Consider the following 18,542-nt stretch of genomic DNA (forward strand, 5'->3'; position numbering starts at 1 on the left):
CCAGATATCCGTGCTCCGATGATTGCAAAACGGTACTCCGAGTAACTGTCCACAAAAAAACAGCGGAAATCTGCATTAAGGGCTCCTCCACAAATTGCTTAGGTTTGAATTTTGGGTTGACGGAGTTTCCCGTGAAAATTTACTGCGGCATCGGGAACTCCATTCAAACAGATCCACTCTCCGTCCGTCCTTACAATTTCACTTCCGCGATAAATTTTTTTTAACTCTAGTAACGCAAAACAAAATAAAAACTCTTAATATCCGATCGTGAAAAATTGCACTTCTTCTTATTGTTTCATATCTAATACATTTTTATTATTTTACCCCACGACTCAGGTGTCATTATAGATGTCAAATTGATCTACAGGGCTTGAAAGCCCTGAAGCACCGCCTTAAAACCTATATACGGCCTATTAAACGTCTTCATTCCAACAGTGCCTATAGGCATTAAAAAATATTATTTACGGCTAATAGGCACTGAAGTGCTGTTGTTTGACCTTTATACGGCTTATAACAGGGCTTAATGGTTTATTGGGTAGTGCGCCAATAATTTACTAGTTTTGAGCGTTACGAAGTGCTGTATTATCACGTTTGGGCATAGGAAAAATCCATTCATTCATAGTTACGATATTCTGGGCGAGCAGTTGCAACGTGTTGAGGAGATAAAGGATTTTGGCGTTTTGTTGGACAGTCAAATGACTTTTAAGCGGCATTACTCTGTGGTACTAGAGAAGGCTAACCGAATGCTTGGAGTTATTATACGTTTGAGTAAAGAATTCACTGATTCACTCTGCTTGCGAGCTCTGTATTGTTGCCTGGTGCGATCAACATTGGAATCTGTTAACCTAGTATGGTGGCCTTTTGAAGCAATTCAACGTCGGTTCGTTCGTTATGCTCTTCGTGAGCTACCTTGGGAGAATCCTTTGAACCTACCGCCATAAGCTCATCGTTGTGCTCTGCTTGGACTTCATACGCTGTCGGATCGCCGTTCCATCGGTCAATCGCTGTTTGTGGCAAAGATTCTTCGGAACGAAATTGACTGCTCCTGGCTACTATCTCGCTGTAATATTTATGCTCCCGAAAGAACCCTACGTAATAGAAACTTGCTCTCCCTGGAACCTAGAAGCACGTGATATGGCAGTAACGACCCTCTCCGTTCCGCAAAAATATGCTTTCTACGTTATTATGCTGTCTTCGACTTCAATGTTTCCACTTCAACTTTCAAACGCCGTAATGAATCTGACTTAAGTGACCAACTAAGAAATTAGGAAAAGTATCATGTAATGTACAAATAATATTAAGTAGATCATTAAGACACCTAAATATGTCAGATGATTTTATATCAAATAAACAAATAGTCACACGAACAGAAGCTTCAATGCAACTCAACGAACCGAAATAAATATTGTTCGATATTTTCTTTTCCCGCAGCTCAAAAAACTGTTAAACTTGCTTTGGTAATGTAATTAATTAACAATCAGGAAATCAAATACGCAGACTAGGAACTGAATAAGAGCTGTGTTTCTCAGCTCAAGACACTCATAGAAACTTCCGAGAGAAGTCAGGCCAATTAATTAGCTTAAGACTCTTTTCGAAGTGTTGTAGAAACTATCAAATGAACATGCTTCCCCAGGAGATGAGATATGTGAATTGTTGCAGATCATGATAAGAAAAATAAAGATTGAGCATTTTTCGGTAGTTTCACACAAAATTATACTATTAGAGGGCATTAAGGTACGACTACAAGCCTGGCCAATACAAATGAGCTCGATGTTGTTGGCTTACATTAATAGGATAGGTACGACTTTGCTTTACTTCCATTCCGTTCGGCGGTTCACTCTCTTTCTGTATGATTGGATAACAGATTAGCTCCGCTAGTAAAGCAAGATATGTATACCTACATATAAATACATTTATAAGCAATATACATATTTCTCTAAAGCAGAGCTGTTCCACAAACTATGTGGCGCATTCGCTCTTGTGCGCCTTGTGCCATCGAGCAAACATACAAACAAATCCGCTCTCACGTTTCGTACGCCATTTTGGTTGTTTTGACAAGAAAAACACGGACGAAAACAAATCGAAAATTTGTTGTATTTTTTACTTCTCTCTACTGACTGCGGCACTCCACGCACCACACCGCGAGTTTAGAAGAAGCATCAACACCTTCGATAAATGCATGTTTTCGGCAGGAAACATTGATACACCGTGGGGGCGAACGAGTCCGGATGCCGTGTAGCAAATTCGAGCGACATTCAGCTGGGCCGGGAAAGCTACTTCGCCGTTCTAGTGCGAGTTTGATAGGTACCTACTTTATGCAGGTATGCCTTCGGAGATTACGAAATCACCTTAACCCCCTATTGCATGGACTATGAATCCGTTTATAAAAATAAATTTCGTCAACGGAATTAACTTTATTAACCACTAACTAAGCAACTTATGCGAAAAAAACAAAACTGTTCAATAGTTTTGTTGTTTAAATAGTAAAAAAAATAAAATAATTTTTTGAGGTTTTATAATTGCTTATTGAGTTTTTGATTAAATGTTACAAATCATGCTAATATGTGAAAAAAGCTCGAGGACATACATATATAGCTCGTATGCAGTAGGGGGTTAACAATCCTCAATCTTCTCGGCGGCAGCATTATTTCTGTGCACTGCACCCGCCACTTGCTCACCCTTGACCTTAAACTTCATCAATCCGCCTTTTCGGTGGAAATGTGCGAGTGAGGGTTCTTTTTTTCGGGCACGTTTCCTCCGCTATAATTTCCGGGGATCGATATGCGGAGCTTGTATACCTAGTGGCCTGGTTGCCAATTATTACTTTGGTTCGGAGTTTTTTTTACCAGTATTTAAAATTGAAAAGAATTTCTTCGAAGGATTCGCTTAGCTTACCTTTTACATGCCAATTTTATTTAAGCTAAGCTAAATGATTCGGCATGAACTATTGTTAGTGAAGATTTTTTTTCCAAATCCCGAAGAAAGTTTAATGATAAAATGAAGAACATTTGAGTTATGCTTCTAAATCTTCACACTTGAGGCTAGCGAAAAAAAAGAGATATCTCGTATTCGGTCCGCAATGGGTTAATATATTACATGAATGTATTCAGCATTGTTTATAATGCATGGTTTACAATGAACAATGAACTGATGGCCTATTTAAGCTAAATAAGTGCTTCGTGTTTAATCAAGAGGATTGTTTTTCGGATAATAATCAACTTGTACAAATTACAGTGAGCGAAATAAGAATAGCACCACTATGTGTTTTGCTTGTTAAAATATGAATGATTGAAAATTACGAAAAAATTTTCCACAGTTTGTTCTGAATTGCTCAACGGATAAATCCAGCATGAGTTTACTTTTTTTTTGGACGTAGCAATTGGCGTTGAGGACCAAAAATGTGAAAAAGGGGTGCGAAATAAGAATAGCACCATTTGACTTTTCTACAAAAACAAGATAATTTTAAAAACTTAACAGTGTAAAAGTGAGTAATAATGCTTCTACGAGTTATTTGAATAGATAACTGTATTTTAGGAGTTTTCCAGAATTCCAAAGGTTTTCAAAGGTATTAAAAACGGGTTTTAAGAGATGCTCCTCTAGCGTTGAGGAATTTGATATTTGAGCTATAAAACTTTATCAAACTGCTTGATTTCTTCATTAAAATTCATAAGTATGATGCAAAATGATGAAACATAGATTTGAGGCTGAATTTGAATCCAAAAAACAGGTTGGAATTCCAAAATACTTATGTTTTTTAATAGTCAAACACTATTTCTCTAGTTTTAAGTCATAGATGGCAGCACTATCTTGCAATTTAACCAAATCCATGCCTATTTTCGAATATCCGGGATTAATTAGGGAGTGCTGGATGATTTTGGTCAAGAAATAAATACATGTAGCGTGTGAACGCTTTGGAAATTCTAAGATCACTAAATCCAAAAAAAAAAAAATAGAATTGCATCTAGGTCACTAAAAGTGATTTTTTTGGACCGATTATCAGAATAAAGTTATACTTTGCGATGGAGCTTGATGGACCAGACGGCTAGCATTATTATTGGTATGATTTGCAATTGAATCGGAAATTGAGATGAGCAGGAATTTTGGCGGTTGTACATTTTTGTGCTGGTGATTGATTGCAAATCCGGAAAAGCTTTCTGCAGCGTGAACTTCCACAAAACTGTGATGGGAAAATACCTCAATATGATGAATATGGGCCTAAATACACCTGGAAAATCAATATTGAGACTAAATTCGGTTTTAACTGCAAGATAGTGCTACCATCTACGACTTGAAACTGGAAAAAGTGTGGTTTACTGAACAAAATCAAAGTTTTTGATTTCCAACCTATTTTTTCTGATTCAAAATTAATCCCGAATGTTTGTTTCATCATTTCACGTCATTTTAATGGAGAAAGTAAGTAGTTTGGTAAAAAATTACAGCTCAAATATCAAATTCCTTAACGCTAGAGGAGCATCTCTTAAAACCCCCTTTTGAAACCTTTGAAAACCTTTGGAATTCTGAGAAACTCCTTAAAATGCCGTTATCTATTCAAATAATTCGTAGAAGCATTATCAATTACTTTTACACAGTAAGTTTTTAAAAATAATCTTGTTTCTGTTGAAAAACTCAAGTGGTGCTATTCTTAATTTGCACCCCTTTTTTTACATTTTTGGTCCTCAACGCCAATTGCTACGTCCAAAAAAAGTAAACTTATGCTTGATTTATCCGTTAAGCAATTCAGAACAAACTCTGGAAGAAAAATTTTCGTAATTTTCAATCATTCATATATTAACAAGCAAAACACATAGTGGTGCTATTCTTATTTCGCTCACTGTATTTACTAGCAGTACCGTACATAATTTTATAAAAGTTGGAGTGCACGCACAGATATCTCCAACTTTGCACATTTCTAACGTTTTACTCCAATGACATAGTTTCTTCAAATTTTATTTTTTTTAATTTGATTATTTGTTGGATCTATCCACTAGCGAACAGCATTTTGGGTGCCAACTTTTAAATAACTGTTTTTGGAAAAAAAAAATTCGTGCTGAATTTGAATCAGTCAGATTTTGTCTATCAGCTCTTGTTTTGGTGATATGGCCTGTGTTCAAATTGATTGATTGTGAATAAAATCGATCATTGATATTAATAACTGATGAATCAACAAACCTACAAGAAAAACAAAAACTGATTTTGAATCTATTTATTATCTTACATTCCATTCGAGAATTCAGATTTCGCCTGCATATTCTTGTTTCAGAGATAAAACGCTTGGCAAAATTAAATTCTACACTTTTTTTATTTTTTTAGATAGCATTACAACTATATCTGACATCACTGAAGAAAACATTCGAGTATTTGGTAACAAATGTATTAATTTGGGAACTTTGTTGAAGACTGCAAAACGATTTGACCTATGCTTTAAGAAATATTTTTTTGCGCATTCTGCAGAATTGGAAAAATAATCAATCAGATAACTTAACCTTCCCATGCCGTTCGCAAAATATCCGTTTCGGGGAAATTTGAGTTGTAGTTTGATTTCGTTCTCCTGGCTGTCAATGTTAACCGATTTTGATGATATTATATTCATTCTGTAGGTAATTTGTTCTTATTACTCAAAATATTAAAACAAAGTCGATACGTATTACCAAGTAATCAGAAACTGGTTCAGAAAGCAAAAAGTCCGAAAAATCAATTTTATTTTTAAAATGCTCATAACTTTTGACAGCTTCTCTGTATTTAAGTGTTTCATTGATGTTTGAAATTGTCAAGAATCCATCTATCCGGCAGTGTATAGATATGTTGGGGTTCAATGAAAGTTTTGACCGCTATCTCAGATCTTCCGGTTGAAAAAAATCTATCTTAAAAAAAACGATATCCAATTTTTGCTTTGCTTAGCTGTATTTCATTTCCCAATGAACCGATTTTCAAAACTCAAATTTTAATTTTTTAACGTTAATTTGATCATTATTTTCATAGAACATACTTGGTCTGTCAAAATTCCAAGTTCTTCGGTATATTGGAATGATGATAAAGAGATTTTAAATGTGAGCTTCGGGTCATATTGACCCGAACGGCATGGGAAGGTTAAATAGGTTTTTCCTCTTAAGTCAAAGTTAATCGCGATCTTGGAGAAAGTTGATTTTTGAATTGAAATGTTTACGGCATCCGGCCGTAAAGGCAAAATTGAAAAAAAAAATGGAGTAAACGGATACAAAGCATGATTACCATAAACTGGGAGCCACTTTGCAGAAAAAGATAAAATGCACGTTTGGTTAACAAAAATGCTTTTCAGCGAACCAAGTGCATTGAAGTTGATTTTCCAATTTCATGAAATATGTTTTGCTATGATTACCTTTAAATATTTTAAACGGCTTGTTATGTCTGTATGTCCTCAATGGACGCGGAAACCACTGAACAAATTTGTCGTGAAAATGGGAGTTGGTTTAGTCGCAAAAAGCATCAGCTGGCTCGGATTCACATAAGAAACAAAATTGATGTTGATTTTTCAGTACAAAGTATTCAATTTTCCCATACAAACCTAAAAGTTCAAATTTACTTTATGTAAACGTTACTTAAAAATTCTGCAAAAAATCATGGATGAATTGTGGACCAAAACCAAGCTTTTTAAACCCCAGGATTTGAGAAATTAAAAAATGACCCAAAATCGACTCAGTCTACTACTGCATGGAAGTTTTTTCAACATTTTGGTTCGACCAATGGGAAGTTAGTGCAAACATATCGTTATTAAAATTTAATTTTATACTAAACGTGATATCATAAATCAACCAGTATATTAATACCTTGATAAGAGCCTAAATTTGACGATGAAATGACTAAACAAGATATGTATCTTATGAAATGGTATCAGTTGGTAGGGCTGTGAACTTTGAACTCAATTATTTTGAAATCTTTATGGCGTTCAATTCGTTCTAGCCGAATCCCGACTAAATATTTGAAGTGTGAGCACGTAGACGTAACGCGCCAAAAATAAAACAACCGGCATCGTCGAAGGCCAACTGCCAACTTTTTATGTTAGAAAACATGTAAATGCTGTTGTATTGATTTAGGGGTACAAATAATGAAAGAAAAGTTGAATTATTTATGCTGTGCTAGAAATCAGAAATACACTGGCAGTCATAATTTTCTGGTGTTAACCTTAAAAATTATTTCTTCAAACTGTTTTATGAGAGACAAACAAAAAACTGAAATAATGTGTATTTTAAGTAAGTCTGAATTAAAGTCAATAATATATGGATTTGAGGACCCTATAAGGTCTTGTATACATATTATAAATGATAAATGTTATGAAAATTTAGAATTTTCGCAGGCAGCCTTACCACTAGTAGCCTTTAAAAGACAAATTTGTAATTCGAAATATTTCCTCAAAGGAAAATCAGAAACACAAAGGAATTTGAATAATTTGTATGAAACCCGAAATTGGAATACAATTTTGTTTCAATTTATTCTTTCTTTCACTGCGAATGTACGCACCATATGGAAAGTGGAAAGAAATCATGGAAAATAATGAACCATCAACAGAGTTTTTTTCAAAATTCACAAAAAAAATAAAGAAGGGAAGTTTTCGAGAAACCTTATCCAATGTTCGATCGATGAGTGTTAGTATAAGTTGTTAACCAAGGTTTAAACACAAATAAATTTTAGATCAAGATCGAAAGTTTCGTTAGTAAAATCTTTATTGTTCCCCAGCTCTTGAGAAATGGGAAGTTTTGAAACAGAGAAATAAAATTTGAAAGAATATCTCGGATATTTCAACTTGATTATATAGACAGTCTACCCAAGTAACACACAAAATTCAGATTGGTTTTATAATTTTTGAACGCTAGTTTATAAAGGACGTATAATATCTATTATTGGTTTAAAAATCATTTAATAATAACCTTTTTACAACTAGTCTCTAGGACATCTACACGCCCATTATATATCCAACTTATATAACAACATTAAACTTTTGAGATTTGATTTTTATTAGGCACTTTGAGTGTCCTATAAAACATTTTTATATTTGAAAAGATAAAGGACTTGAAAATGTTTAATTATACCTTCCTATGAACCTGTTCAGATTTATAAAAGCCGTTTCAAAACAATTCCTATTATTCGTGTTCTTATACGGTCATTACAAGTGGCTTAGGTTTTAAACATGCAAATAAATAACTTTCTGTGGCGCCTATAAACCGTTTATAAGGAACTGAAACTTCTATACGCTGTAAAAGTTTTATAAAAGTTATTCGGTCGAATAATTGGCTTACAACAGTCTCATTAAGCCTGACTCAGTTTTGAAGGAAAGACTTACAGAATGTTATATAACTTTGTCGGTTTATAGAATACCATTCAAGCTTCCTTTTCAAATTTCACACACGTTTATAAGACAAAAAGGTTATTGAAAAGAAAAATTAGTTTTATTAGCAGTTTTCAGAAAGCAAAAACGTTTTTTAAGAGTTCAATAACGACTTTTATTATTTTCATATATTAGCGCCATTTGTTAGACAAAAAATGGTGAATTTATAAATGAAATCTTTCTATTTTAGAGATTAACCCTTATCCCCTAACCCACGAATTATAAATTTGGATATCCTTATTGCTGAGATAATGTTTTAAAATTTATTTACAAACCAAAAGATGATTCAATAGTTGAAAGCAATATTTATTCGATCTATTTTATCGGCTTTTTATTGATTAAAAGAACGATTTACAGCAGGCCCACAATTTTTCCCAAATTTTCTCATACCTATTTGCGGTAAATTTGAAAGCGCAAGTAAATAAATAGCAGGTATTGAGCATTCCGGCTAAGAAAATAGCATTGAATTACCTAAAGAATTAAGATATTCATTGTGGTTTGTTTTTTTTTCAATTTTGATTTGAATAAGATTCAATTGTTTTGTAAATTATTATTGAAAACCCAATTCCGGAGCAGAACTATTTGTAGATGAAAATAATAGAATAAATAGGTTTTATAAGCGAAGTTCACACAGAACTCTGAAAGTTGATTTGGATTGGCAAGGTTTTATTATTTGCTCTGCAGAACCTACTGCAGAAGGGCCTTTTTGTGCTACTAAGCGTTGTATTGCAGTTTTATAGATCCTTACATAACTGGACGAGGTTTTATAGCTTTAATTTATAGTTGGTATGGAGTACCTTATAAAACCTAAATTGTTACTTGGGTATATAGTCAAGTCTAAAGTCTGCTTCATTTAATATTGGAACACAAACAATTGCGTGTAGTTCAGTCAATTATTAACGAATTCATAATTTGTTTTTCATACAAATGTAGCATTTTCTTTACTCTTTCATAAAAAAAAATAAAAAAATAATTCATTGCTGTTTCGAAGAAATTCTCGTACTTCTCCCGTAATACGGCACATTAGGCGGCGCACACCCTTTTCGTCCACCGTTTTGGCGATTTGATTCCACCAGTTCTTCATTTGAGTCATGTTCCTAACAAGTTTTCCCTTTGTCTTAAGCCTCCGCTTCGTGATTGCCCAGTATTTCTCTATCGGGCGGAACTGGGGGCAGTTTGGGGGGTTGAGGTCCTTCGGTATTACGCTGACCCCGTTCGTTGCGTACCATTCCATAACCGTTTTGCTGTAATGGCAGCTTGCGAGGTCCGGCCAAAACATTACTGGACGGTCGTGGGCACGAATAAACGGCAGAATCCGTTTCTGTAGGCACTCTTTTTTGTAGACTTCTGATGTCATTGTCTTGTCAGTGAGAAATACTTTGGTTTTCTGTCCACAACTGCATATCCCCTGCCAAATCATGTACTTTCGGGCGAATTTATCCGCAAACACGAACTTAAATTTTGCAGGTACATCCCCCCGAGCCGTCGCCAAATAAAATTTTTGACCTGGGATTTGCCCAAAGTCCGCCTTCACGTAGGTCTCATCGTCCATCAGAATACATCCGTCGAACTTGGTCAGCACTTGGTCGTACAGCTTTCGAGCACGGATTCTGGCCACATTGTTCTGCTTCAGCGTCCGATTTGGCTGTTTGCTGGCTCGGAATGACCTTATTCCTTCCCGGAGACGAATTCGTCGCACCGTACTGTGAGCGGCCTGGAACTTATTGGCCAAATCGCGGTCTGAAAGATTGGGATTCCTCTTGACGGCCTTGATGACTTTCCCACGCAGTTTCCGGTCGACAGTTCCACTCCGACGCTTCGAATGCGGCTTCCGAGCCGTCGTCAATGTTTCCTTGTACTGCTTGATAACACGCCATGCGGTATTTCTGGGCATTTTAAGCTGTTTAGCTAGCTTCGATGCCGACAGCAATGGATTTTCAAGAAAACTGTGCACAATTTGATCTCTCCGTTCGGCTTCCATGGCGGTTGTTTACAAAATGCTATCGTTTGGTGTTATGACATAAATACATGGTGAAAGGTAATGAATTTCCCGACACGTGGGTGAAAAAAGTTTCCAAATCCGTCCACTAGGAGCGCCACAATGAGCAAAAGAATTTGTTCCAATATTAAATGAAGCAGACTTTATATAGACAAATCTTTTTATGGGAATATGCAAACGTTTAGCTTTCACTTCATATCAAGAAAAATTGAAGTTTCATATACAGGTTCAGGCAAGAAGACAGGGAATTTGTTAGATAAGAATTTCTTTACCATTTGTTTTTATTTTTCCTAAATGGGTGTGTTGAAACGCACACAAGGGTTAAGCTTGTAAGTTATATCAGCCTTTGATATTTTCTACATCATTCAGATATAAATTTTTAACTGAATTGACATTTCGGCGAATTTTATTGAAACTAAGTAGTATAATATAAGTATAAGTAATATAAGGAATATCTTTAACTAAAAACTTGAGAAAAAGAAATAATTATCGTACACCAATGAAAACCAATCAATTTGAAGAGAATACAATAAAAAACAACTGTACGGTGGTGAGCAAAATCTTCAAATAAGATTTATGTCTATATATCATGTCTTTATGTCCATGCAGTTTAATCCTTCTTCGTACTCTCCAACTCGTGTTTTCATCCCTGACTACGACACCTCTTCTGTCCAGTTTGATTTGTCTATGCAGCAAGAAATTCGAGGAATCCCGGAATCGCATCGTCCACTTTTGATTCCAAGAATTTTCGATGCTAAATATAGACACGTCGATGCTGATAAAATGTACTTTACCGATGGGTCTCTAATAGAGGAATCAACGGGATTTGGAGTTTTCAACGAAATAGCTAGCGCCTCATATAATCTCCAGTCACCATGTTCTGTATACATTGCAGAGTTAGCAGCCATTTTTTGGGCGTTGGAAAGCGTCGCATCACGGCCAACAGAACACTACTATATTGTAACGGACAGTCTTAGTTCTGTTGAAGCAATCCGTTCAATAAGATCGGGAAAGCACTCGCCGTATTTCCTTGGGAAGATACGAGATATTCTGAGTGCTTTATCAAAACGTTGCTTTGCCATCACCTTTGTTTGGGTCCCCTCACATTGCTCGATAATGGGTAATGAGAGGGCAGACTCTCTGGCAAAAGTGGGGGCGACAGAAGGCGACACGTATCACCGTGAAATCGTCTTCGACGAATTTTACTTCTTGGCACGAAGGAACTCTGTTGTCAACTGGCAGCGCAAATGGAAAGAGGATGATATGGGTCGGTGGCTCCACTCGATTATTCCAAAGGTAAGCCTCAAACCCTGGTTTAATAGGTTGGACCTGAGTCGGGATTTTATTCGTATATTCTCCCGTCTCATGTCCAATCATTATTCCATGGATGCGGTACTCTATCGTTTAAATATTGCTGGCAGCAATTTGTGTGGCTGTGGCCAAGGTTACCACGACATCGAGCATATTGTTTGGTCGTGCGAGGTTCATCTTGTCGCTAGAACGAATTTGATAGACTCCCTTCGGGCCCGAGGAAAACCACCCTATGTTCCAGTGAGGGATGTGTTAGCTGTGCTAGATTTGGACTACATGTTCGAAATTTATCTTTTTCTAAAAGCTATCGATCTCCGTCTATAATTCTTTTCAATTTCCTATTTCCCTTTCTATCTTTTTCTTTTCTTGAAACAAAAAGTGCTAGACCTAAGTAATCAATTGTTATAAACACAAAACGAGTTTGGCTCCTTAAAACTCAAAGGTATGAGCCGTTTCAAATAAAGTAATTTATAAAAAAAAAAAAAACTGTACGGTGAAGTTAGATTTAGAAAGGATTTTATAATGATTTTCAATTACAATAATTTCTTGATAACGTCTTTTCAAAACCGAAAGGTTTTTTTTACCTTTCAAAAAAAAGTTGAGAAAAAAACGTTTGATTTTGCAACATCCGAGTTTGGAAACACAAAATGAACGTGCGTGTTGCCAAAATCGAACGAGGTCTGTATTTATACATCGTTGGAAAGATTCATTCTTGCCAATTTTAAAAATTAATAGTACACTTAGATATAACTATGCTGTCAAAAGTTCTAAATATTTTTAAAATAAATTATTTTCTCTGGACTGTTTTCATTCGGAACCAATTTTCAAAAACTTTGTGGGATTTTAAACCAATTGGTTTATTCATCCCCATTTTTTTCGAAAACCTGGTAAAACAAATATATTTATTAATATTGAAAAACAAGAATAAATTACCTACACAATGAATGTAAAGTCAACAAAATCGGTCAACATTTGCGGCCATGGGATCGCCAACAATGTACAGATAAAATTTCCTCGAAGCGGATATTTTGCGAACAGCTTTGGAGGGTTAACATAGTGCTTCAGTGATTCTGAAGTTCTGGCTATTTGTTGTGAATCTTATTATTCTTAGTCAAAAATATGTTTGTTTCAATCTGCAACTTTGCATAAAAGGCCTAAACAAAATATTGAACAACTTTTAAATTTCATGATTTTTAAACTGGGATACTGATGATTGTGTGAGCTACATTGTTACAAGACACATTCGAACAGAGGCAACTTTGAAGCATTAACAGGTAATTATAAAAAAAAAACAGGTGTCAGCTTCAAGACACTTCCAAAACTGCATTTATGTCGACTGGCAACGCTCAACAACAGTAAAAAATAAAGAAATACAGAGCGAGAGAAAGAGAAACATATGCCGAAATCAGCATTAGAATATGAAGAATGAGAGATACTTATTGAGAGTGCGTTTTGTTCATCATTCTTACCTGATAGTATTGCGAATCCATTGAGCAGAAGTAATCCTATCGCGAACACAAGGCAGAATCGAAATAATAACAGCGCCATAAAAATGTATGAACATTTGGATATTTCTATCGAGAAGATTTGGCTGCGATCTGCGGCGCCAACTAACTAGTATTTTGTTACATCCGAGTAACTATGCTCGTAGGTGTTTATTATCTTTCTTTCACTCTTAGTTAATTTCCTGTTTTCCTCTCCACGGATTTTGGATAGAAAAACTGGATCAATTTTTTTCCTTGATGGTTGGTTTTGTTACATTTTCTTGTATTCTCATACACTAACTTCAAGTATATTCAAACGAACGCATTATGACACCGTACAAATGAAAGTAGATATACCAATCACACACTTTAAAATACTTCTACACGACCACTTTCTTTCGAAAAATGAATCACTTCCTCTAGCTGACACTGTTGCGTCGTTTTATCCCAAGATAGATGGAACGCTGGCTAGAATTCATAATATGGAAGCAATTTTCCTAGCAGCGCCATAGACAAAAGGGTAGATCTCCCGGTGGGTTAGGGACCACTAGAGCTAACATTAAATATAACTTTCCCAGCTACTCGCTTATCTCAATTTCGTTTGTTGCTGCGTTTATCTGTGTATACAATACAAATTAGACCACTATTGCAGACTATTTCTATCAATTTAAATTTCAAACACTTGTATGATAGCGTTGACGGTAAGTAGTGGCATAGTGGTTGTCCTCCTTTTTCGCAAACTGGCTAAAGTAGACATCGCCGTATATCCAAAAACAGTGCTACAGCTTCTTTCTAGCACTAGATAGCGCGCATATATATTACGAAATTTCTTCTTTCTTGATAGCAAAAATGAGCCGGAGCCGGAGCTATCCCACCCAAACTAATACAATGGAATCAATCTTCCGGGTATTCTAGGATTAGTTTTTCTCCACTTCAAGAACCATATTCATTCCCTGTTTGCTTCCTTTTGCATGATTTGCACACACCGCGATTCGCCACTAGAAAGAATATCGAGAATATCGATTTTTTGTTTATACCACCGCTCTACAGTAGAAATGGTCCTCGCTCACTTGAAATTTACAAATCAATATTTGTTTAACACTTTTGCAAACGCTCCTTTATGATTGATTTCGCGGATTTTCGCTAGCATGGTTCCATCGATTATACACCATTAATTTCAGAAGTAAGCGCTCCCCGTTGAAGGAACCATTGATAAATGCGTAAATTACGTCTCAACACTGAGGCGACCGAAAGAAAACTGAGGATCGGCTTCCTGTAGCGGTGTGTGTTGATTCATTTCCTTTGCTGGCGCCGGCGAACTTGTGTTGGTAGCACAGTCCGTGTGCACTGGGGCTTGATGTGATTAAGAAAAAGTGCGGTGTCGCGTGTTTTGTTTTGAAGCGACGCGTCAGACATGTAGCCAAACTTACACCTTCTGGCTTTGCAGATGGCGCTTGATGCGAGATGTGTCAGGGTTGAATCAAGGCTGCTTCATACGTTCAATCGACAAAAGGTTGCACGATCTAATTACTGCTTCACCTCCCGAATAGAAAAACATCATGGAAAAACCATGAATTTTATTTTCACTCTACCGTGGATTTTATGGTCGACACCAACGGTACATGAAACCATAATCTCACTGTTAAACTCATTGTTTTCGACCATGATATTTATTGTTTTGGCCAAAATTACCATGCAAAAGTTGAGAGTTATTTAGATAAGACCGCTAAACGTAAAATTACGCAAATTTTTTCTTGTCAATGTATTAATCGCAGCGCACTCATGACTGCGACATTTGTGCAAACTTGTACATTCGTGCGACCTGTCGAATCAGTGTAAAATCTGTCGGAGTTCTACACGCTAACCTCTTTTCAGTCAACTTTTGTACGGATAACTGCGACAGCAAAAAATTGCAAGAAATCCAATTTTCAATCAAAGAGATAATATAGCTTATACAGAATTGTATAGATGTGTATAGGTGAACTTATAGTCTATTCTCGTCAAGATCAACATGTGAGTGTCAAAATGGCAATATCTGACTGTATGATAAATTTCAACCATGTATAGAATTCGTCACATGGCAAAATTTTATCATGAGACATAATCTGACCATGCAACATAATCAGTCCTTGTGACATAATCTTACCATGCAACTTAATCCGACTATGTGACGTAATCCGACCATGCAACATAAAATAACAATGTTATACAATCGGACCGCGTGAAATAATCTGATTATGCAATCATCTGATCATGTGACATAATCATACCATATTATATAACCTGACCATGAAACATAATCCGACCATGTGGCATTATCAGATCATGCAACATAATTAGACCATGTGACATAACCCGACTGTGACCATGTGATATAATCTGACTATGCAACATAATCCAACCATGCAACATAATCCGATCATGCAATATAATCCGACTATGACGGTTACTACTGCAAATCGATATCTAGTTGGATTGGATTACCACTGGTGTGTGAGGGGTCCGAATTCGGATCGAAGCGCAGTTTGACTGCAAAAAGAGAATGAAACCGAGGCTTTTTTTGCCAGGAATAGACCAACCAGGAATCGGAAATTCTTCAGTTCCGGAAACAAGTCGCCTCACTCACAGCCCAACTTGCAATGTTTACACGCAAAGCACAGGAACACCAATCAAGCGATGAAATGGACACCGGAAATGAAACCAGCACGATAACAACTTGCTCAACGACCACTTACCACTACCCAAACGAACAAGAAAATTTTCATCGGAAGGATCCCACAGTAGTAATGAACCCAGCTCCTTGGTTACCACGGAAACGAAACAGAATCGACCAAAGAAAAAACGACAACCCTACCCTGAGGATAAAAGAAACCAGATCACGGAAAACCAACCGATCTCATCTAGTTCAGGTAAGGTCAATCTAGAATCGTCCTAATACTTCTTTCCCCAGCGGCGGTAATTTGAACAATTCTCTTTATTTTTAAAAAATAGCTACATTTAACAAACAACTCCCCCAATCATTCCTCCCACCAAAGGACCCCCGCTAGTAAAAACAAAAAAATATTTGCCATACAATGGAACCTACGTGGGCTAAGAGAACGTCTGCATGAAATAGAACTGCTAACCTCCAAATTCCAACCGGCAATTTTATCACTCCAAGAGACCCTCCATTCATCACAACAATCCAACCACATCAAAGGTTATACCACTCTCCTATAATCTACACACTACCAAAAAAATCTGGAAAATTACATCACATATGATGTAAATAAAAAGAAGCATCATATATGACGTAATTTTCCGTGCGAGTTGAGTGTTACACGTCTTTTGAACTTAAATAACTTGTTATATTGAACTGGCATGGAAAATTCCGTCACTTACGACGCTTCTTTTTGGTTACATCATGTGATGTAATTTTACATATAAAAATTTTCGGGCTTTTTCGTTTCCAATTAGAAATTATTCCATAAAGAATGATTATCAGTTTTATTGATTGATTAACATGTTTATTGAACTCAAACCTAAAAATAATTCCAAAATTTTGTCACTAAACTTATCCAAGGATTCACAAGAAATTTTCAAACGGCGGTGGATTCCTAGCGGGTTCCGTGTTTTGCACGACAAGCCAACATGTTCGTTTCTTGGAATAATCGTCAAACCTTTCTTCGGAAATTTCGCACTTACATTACGAAAGTCCAAAATTTGGTGTGCATGATGAAAAATCTGTGGAAGAAGTAAATAAAAATTAGTACCGGGTATTGGCAATTAAAGACAGCTTTCAGTCGGAAATGTGATACCATCACTACTGAGCATGACGATTGGCTAAAACTCACCTGAACGCTAACTGAACCCAAAATGCACACCCGTTACCAAGCAGATTTTTCCCGCGGCGATAGAAACGTTAGGTTAGGTTCCTGAAACGTTAGAATCTGCTTTTCCTTTGAATTATAGGTTCCAGGATTTTAAACCAGTTCATCCGCAGCTTTTCGGGCCTCCGACAAGTTTGACGTCTAGAAAAAAAGGAAAAAGGTCCTTCAAATTAATAAAATATTAATAAATAACACGAAGCAAATTGTTCTTACCCAATCTTTCCCAAAATAACGAAATTCAGAATGAGCATCTTGACCGGCTGGCAAAATTTCGTTCCTCAAACGAATATTTGTAACGCAGCTTCCAGATCCATTTGCCTTTGCTTCTATTCCCCATCGATGTTGATTACCTACTTATAGGAAATTTCAAGGTTGAATGGAATGGGACTTTCAGTTGTTCCGGGTCATCCACACACCGGTTATCGCTGTCCGATTGAATACACACTCCGGATTTTCCGTCCATTGCACGTACTTTTTCGAAATAAGGCTGGTAAATGAAACTTAATTAATAATTTTCACTGAAATCCGATATTTTGCAACTTACCATTTGAAGATTCAATTATCTTTGATAAATGGGCGACAAATCAGCAGTCAGGAAACGAACAAACGCCTCTTTCCGGTGTTCCTCAACGATATCGTTGTCCTAATATCAAAATAACTGATCATGCTGCGCTATTTACTCAATTTAAACCCGATTAAATTTGAATAAAAACCTTTGAACTTTTATAAACTTTTTTTTTTTTTTTTCGCTTTTCGCTTTTGGCACGGACCAAGATGTGATCCACAAAGCCAGTGTTGTCAAGTTTATTTTTCGTTCATTATCGTATCGCGAGCAAAACATTTTTAATTTTATTTTATTTTGAGTGTTTTGAAAGCGGATTTTGGTTAAAAAATAGTTCAAACATTCATTTTTATTATCTCGATGTATTCAGCCAGTTGTTTGTATTCTTCATACTTTTTTCTTTTTAGCATTTCTACTGTTTTTGTGAAGTTTTCCAAAAAGGTGAAAGCTGTTCTATGAGTCGCAAATTTGTTACAACCAAATAGAATGTGATCGAGGTCCTCGATCACATTACACTGGTCGCACAAGTTGGAACTGATAAGGCCCCAGGAGTTGAGACGATCCTTCGTTGCTGTGTGGAATGTCCTTATTCTGGATATTTGAACTGTTTGGTGTGTGTTTAGTGGCATGTTGTGAAACCAGGGTTTCGTGTCGATGTTCGGCATTATTTCGAAATGTTTCCTACCTTTTTGTTCTGAGATTTGTATGTAATTACTATTCCATTCCTGTATTATTTCTTTTTTATAGGTAATCAGTGTGTCTCCAAGAGTTAATCCATATGGTTCAACATTTACTTTGAATCTCGAAGATTTAGCAGCATGATCTGCTCGTTCATTTCCCAAGATGTTACAGTGGCTGGGGATCCATTGAATAACTATTTTTTGTAGTGAGGAATTTTGAGCTGATAGTAATATTTCGTTTATTATGTAATTATCCCTGTTTCTGTTTTTCAGCAATT

The 18,542-nt window shown here is 36.2% G+C and overlaps 1 protein-coding gene across 2 annotated transcripts in view; it reads right to left on the minus strand.

The window, feature by feature from the left end:
• Positions 1-14,420, minus strand: part of LOC129739688 (protogenin) — an 85,789-nt gene extending 71,369 nt beyond the window's left edge. The window contains exons 1-2 of one of the 2 annotated variants that reach the window (XM_055731185.1): positions 14,224-14,420; positions 13,139-13,453 (exon numbers count right to left, since the gene is read on the minus strand). In XM_055731185.1, the coding sequence (XP_055587160.1) occupies positions 13,139-13,217 (79 nt within the window). In that variant the 5' untranslated portion in view covers positions 13,218-13,453; positions 14,224-14,420. Of the gene's footprint in view, positions 1-13,138 lie in introns of both variants that reach the window. The other variant, XM_055731184.1, reaches the window with a different exon arrangement.
• Between the last annotated feature and the right edge of the window lie 4,122 nt (positions 14,421-18,542).

This window comes from Uranotaenia lowii, chromosome 1 (assembly GCF_029784155.1).
Source record: "Uranotaenia lowii strain MFRU-FL chromosome 1, ASM2978415v1, whole genome shotgun sequence".
NCBI classification, from domain to species: Eukaryota; Metazoa; Arthropoda; class Insecta; order Diptera; family Culicidae; genus Uranotaenia; species Uranotaenia lowii.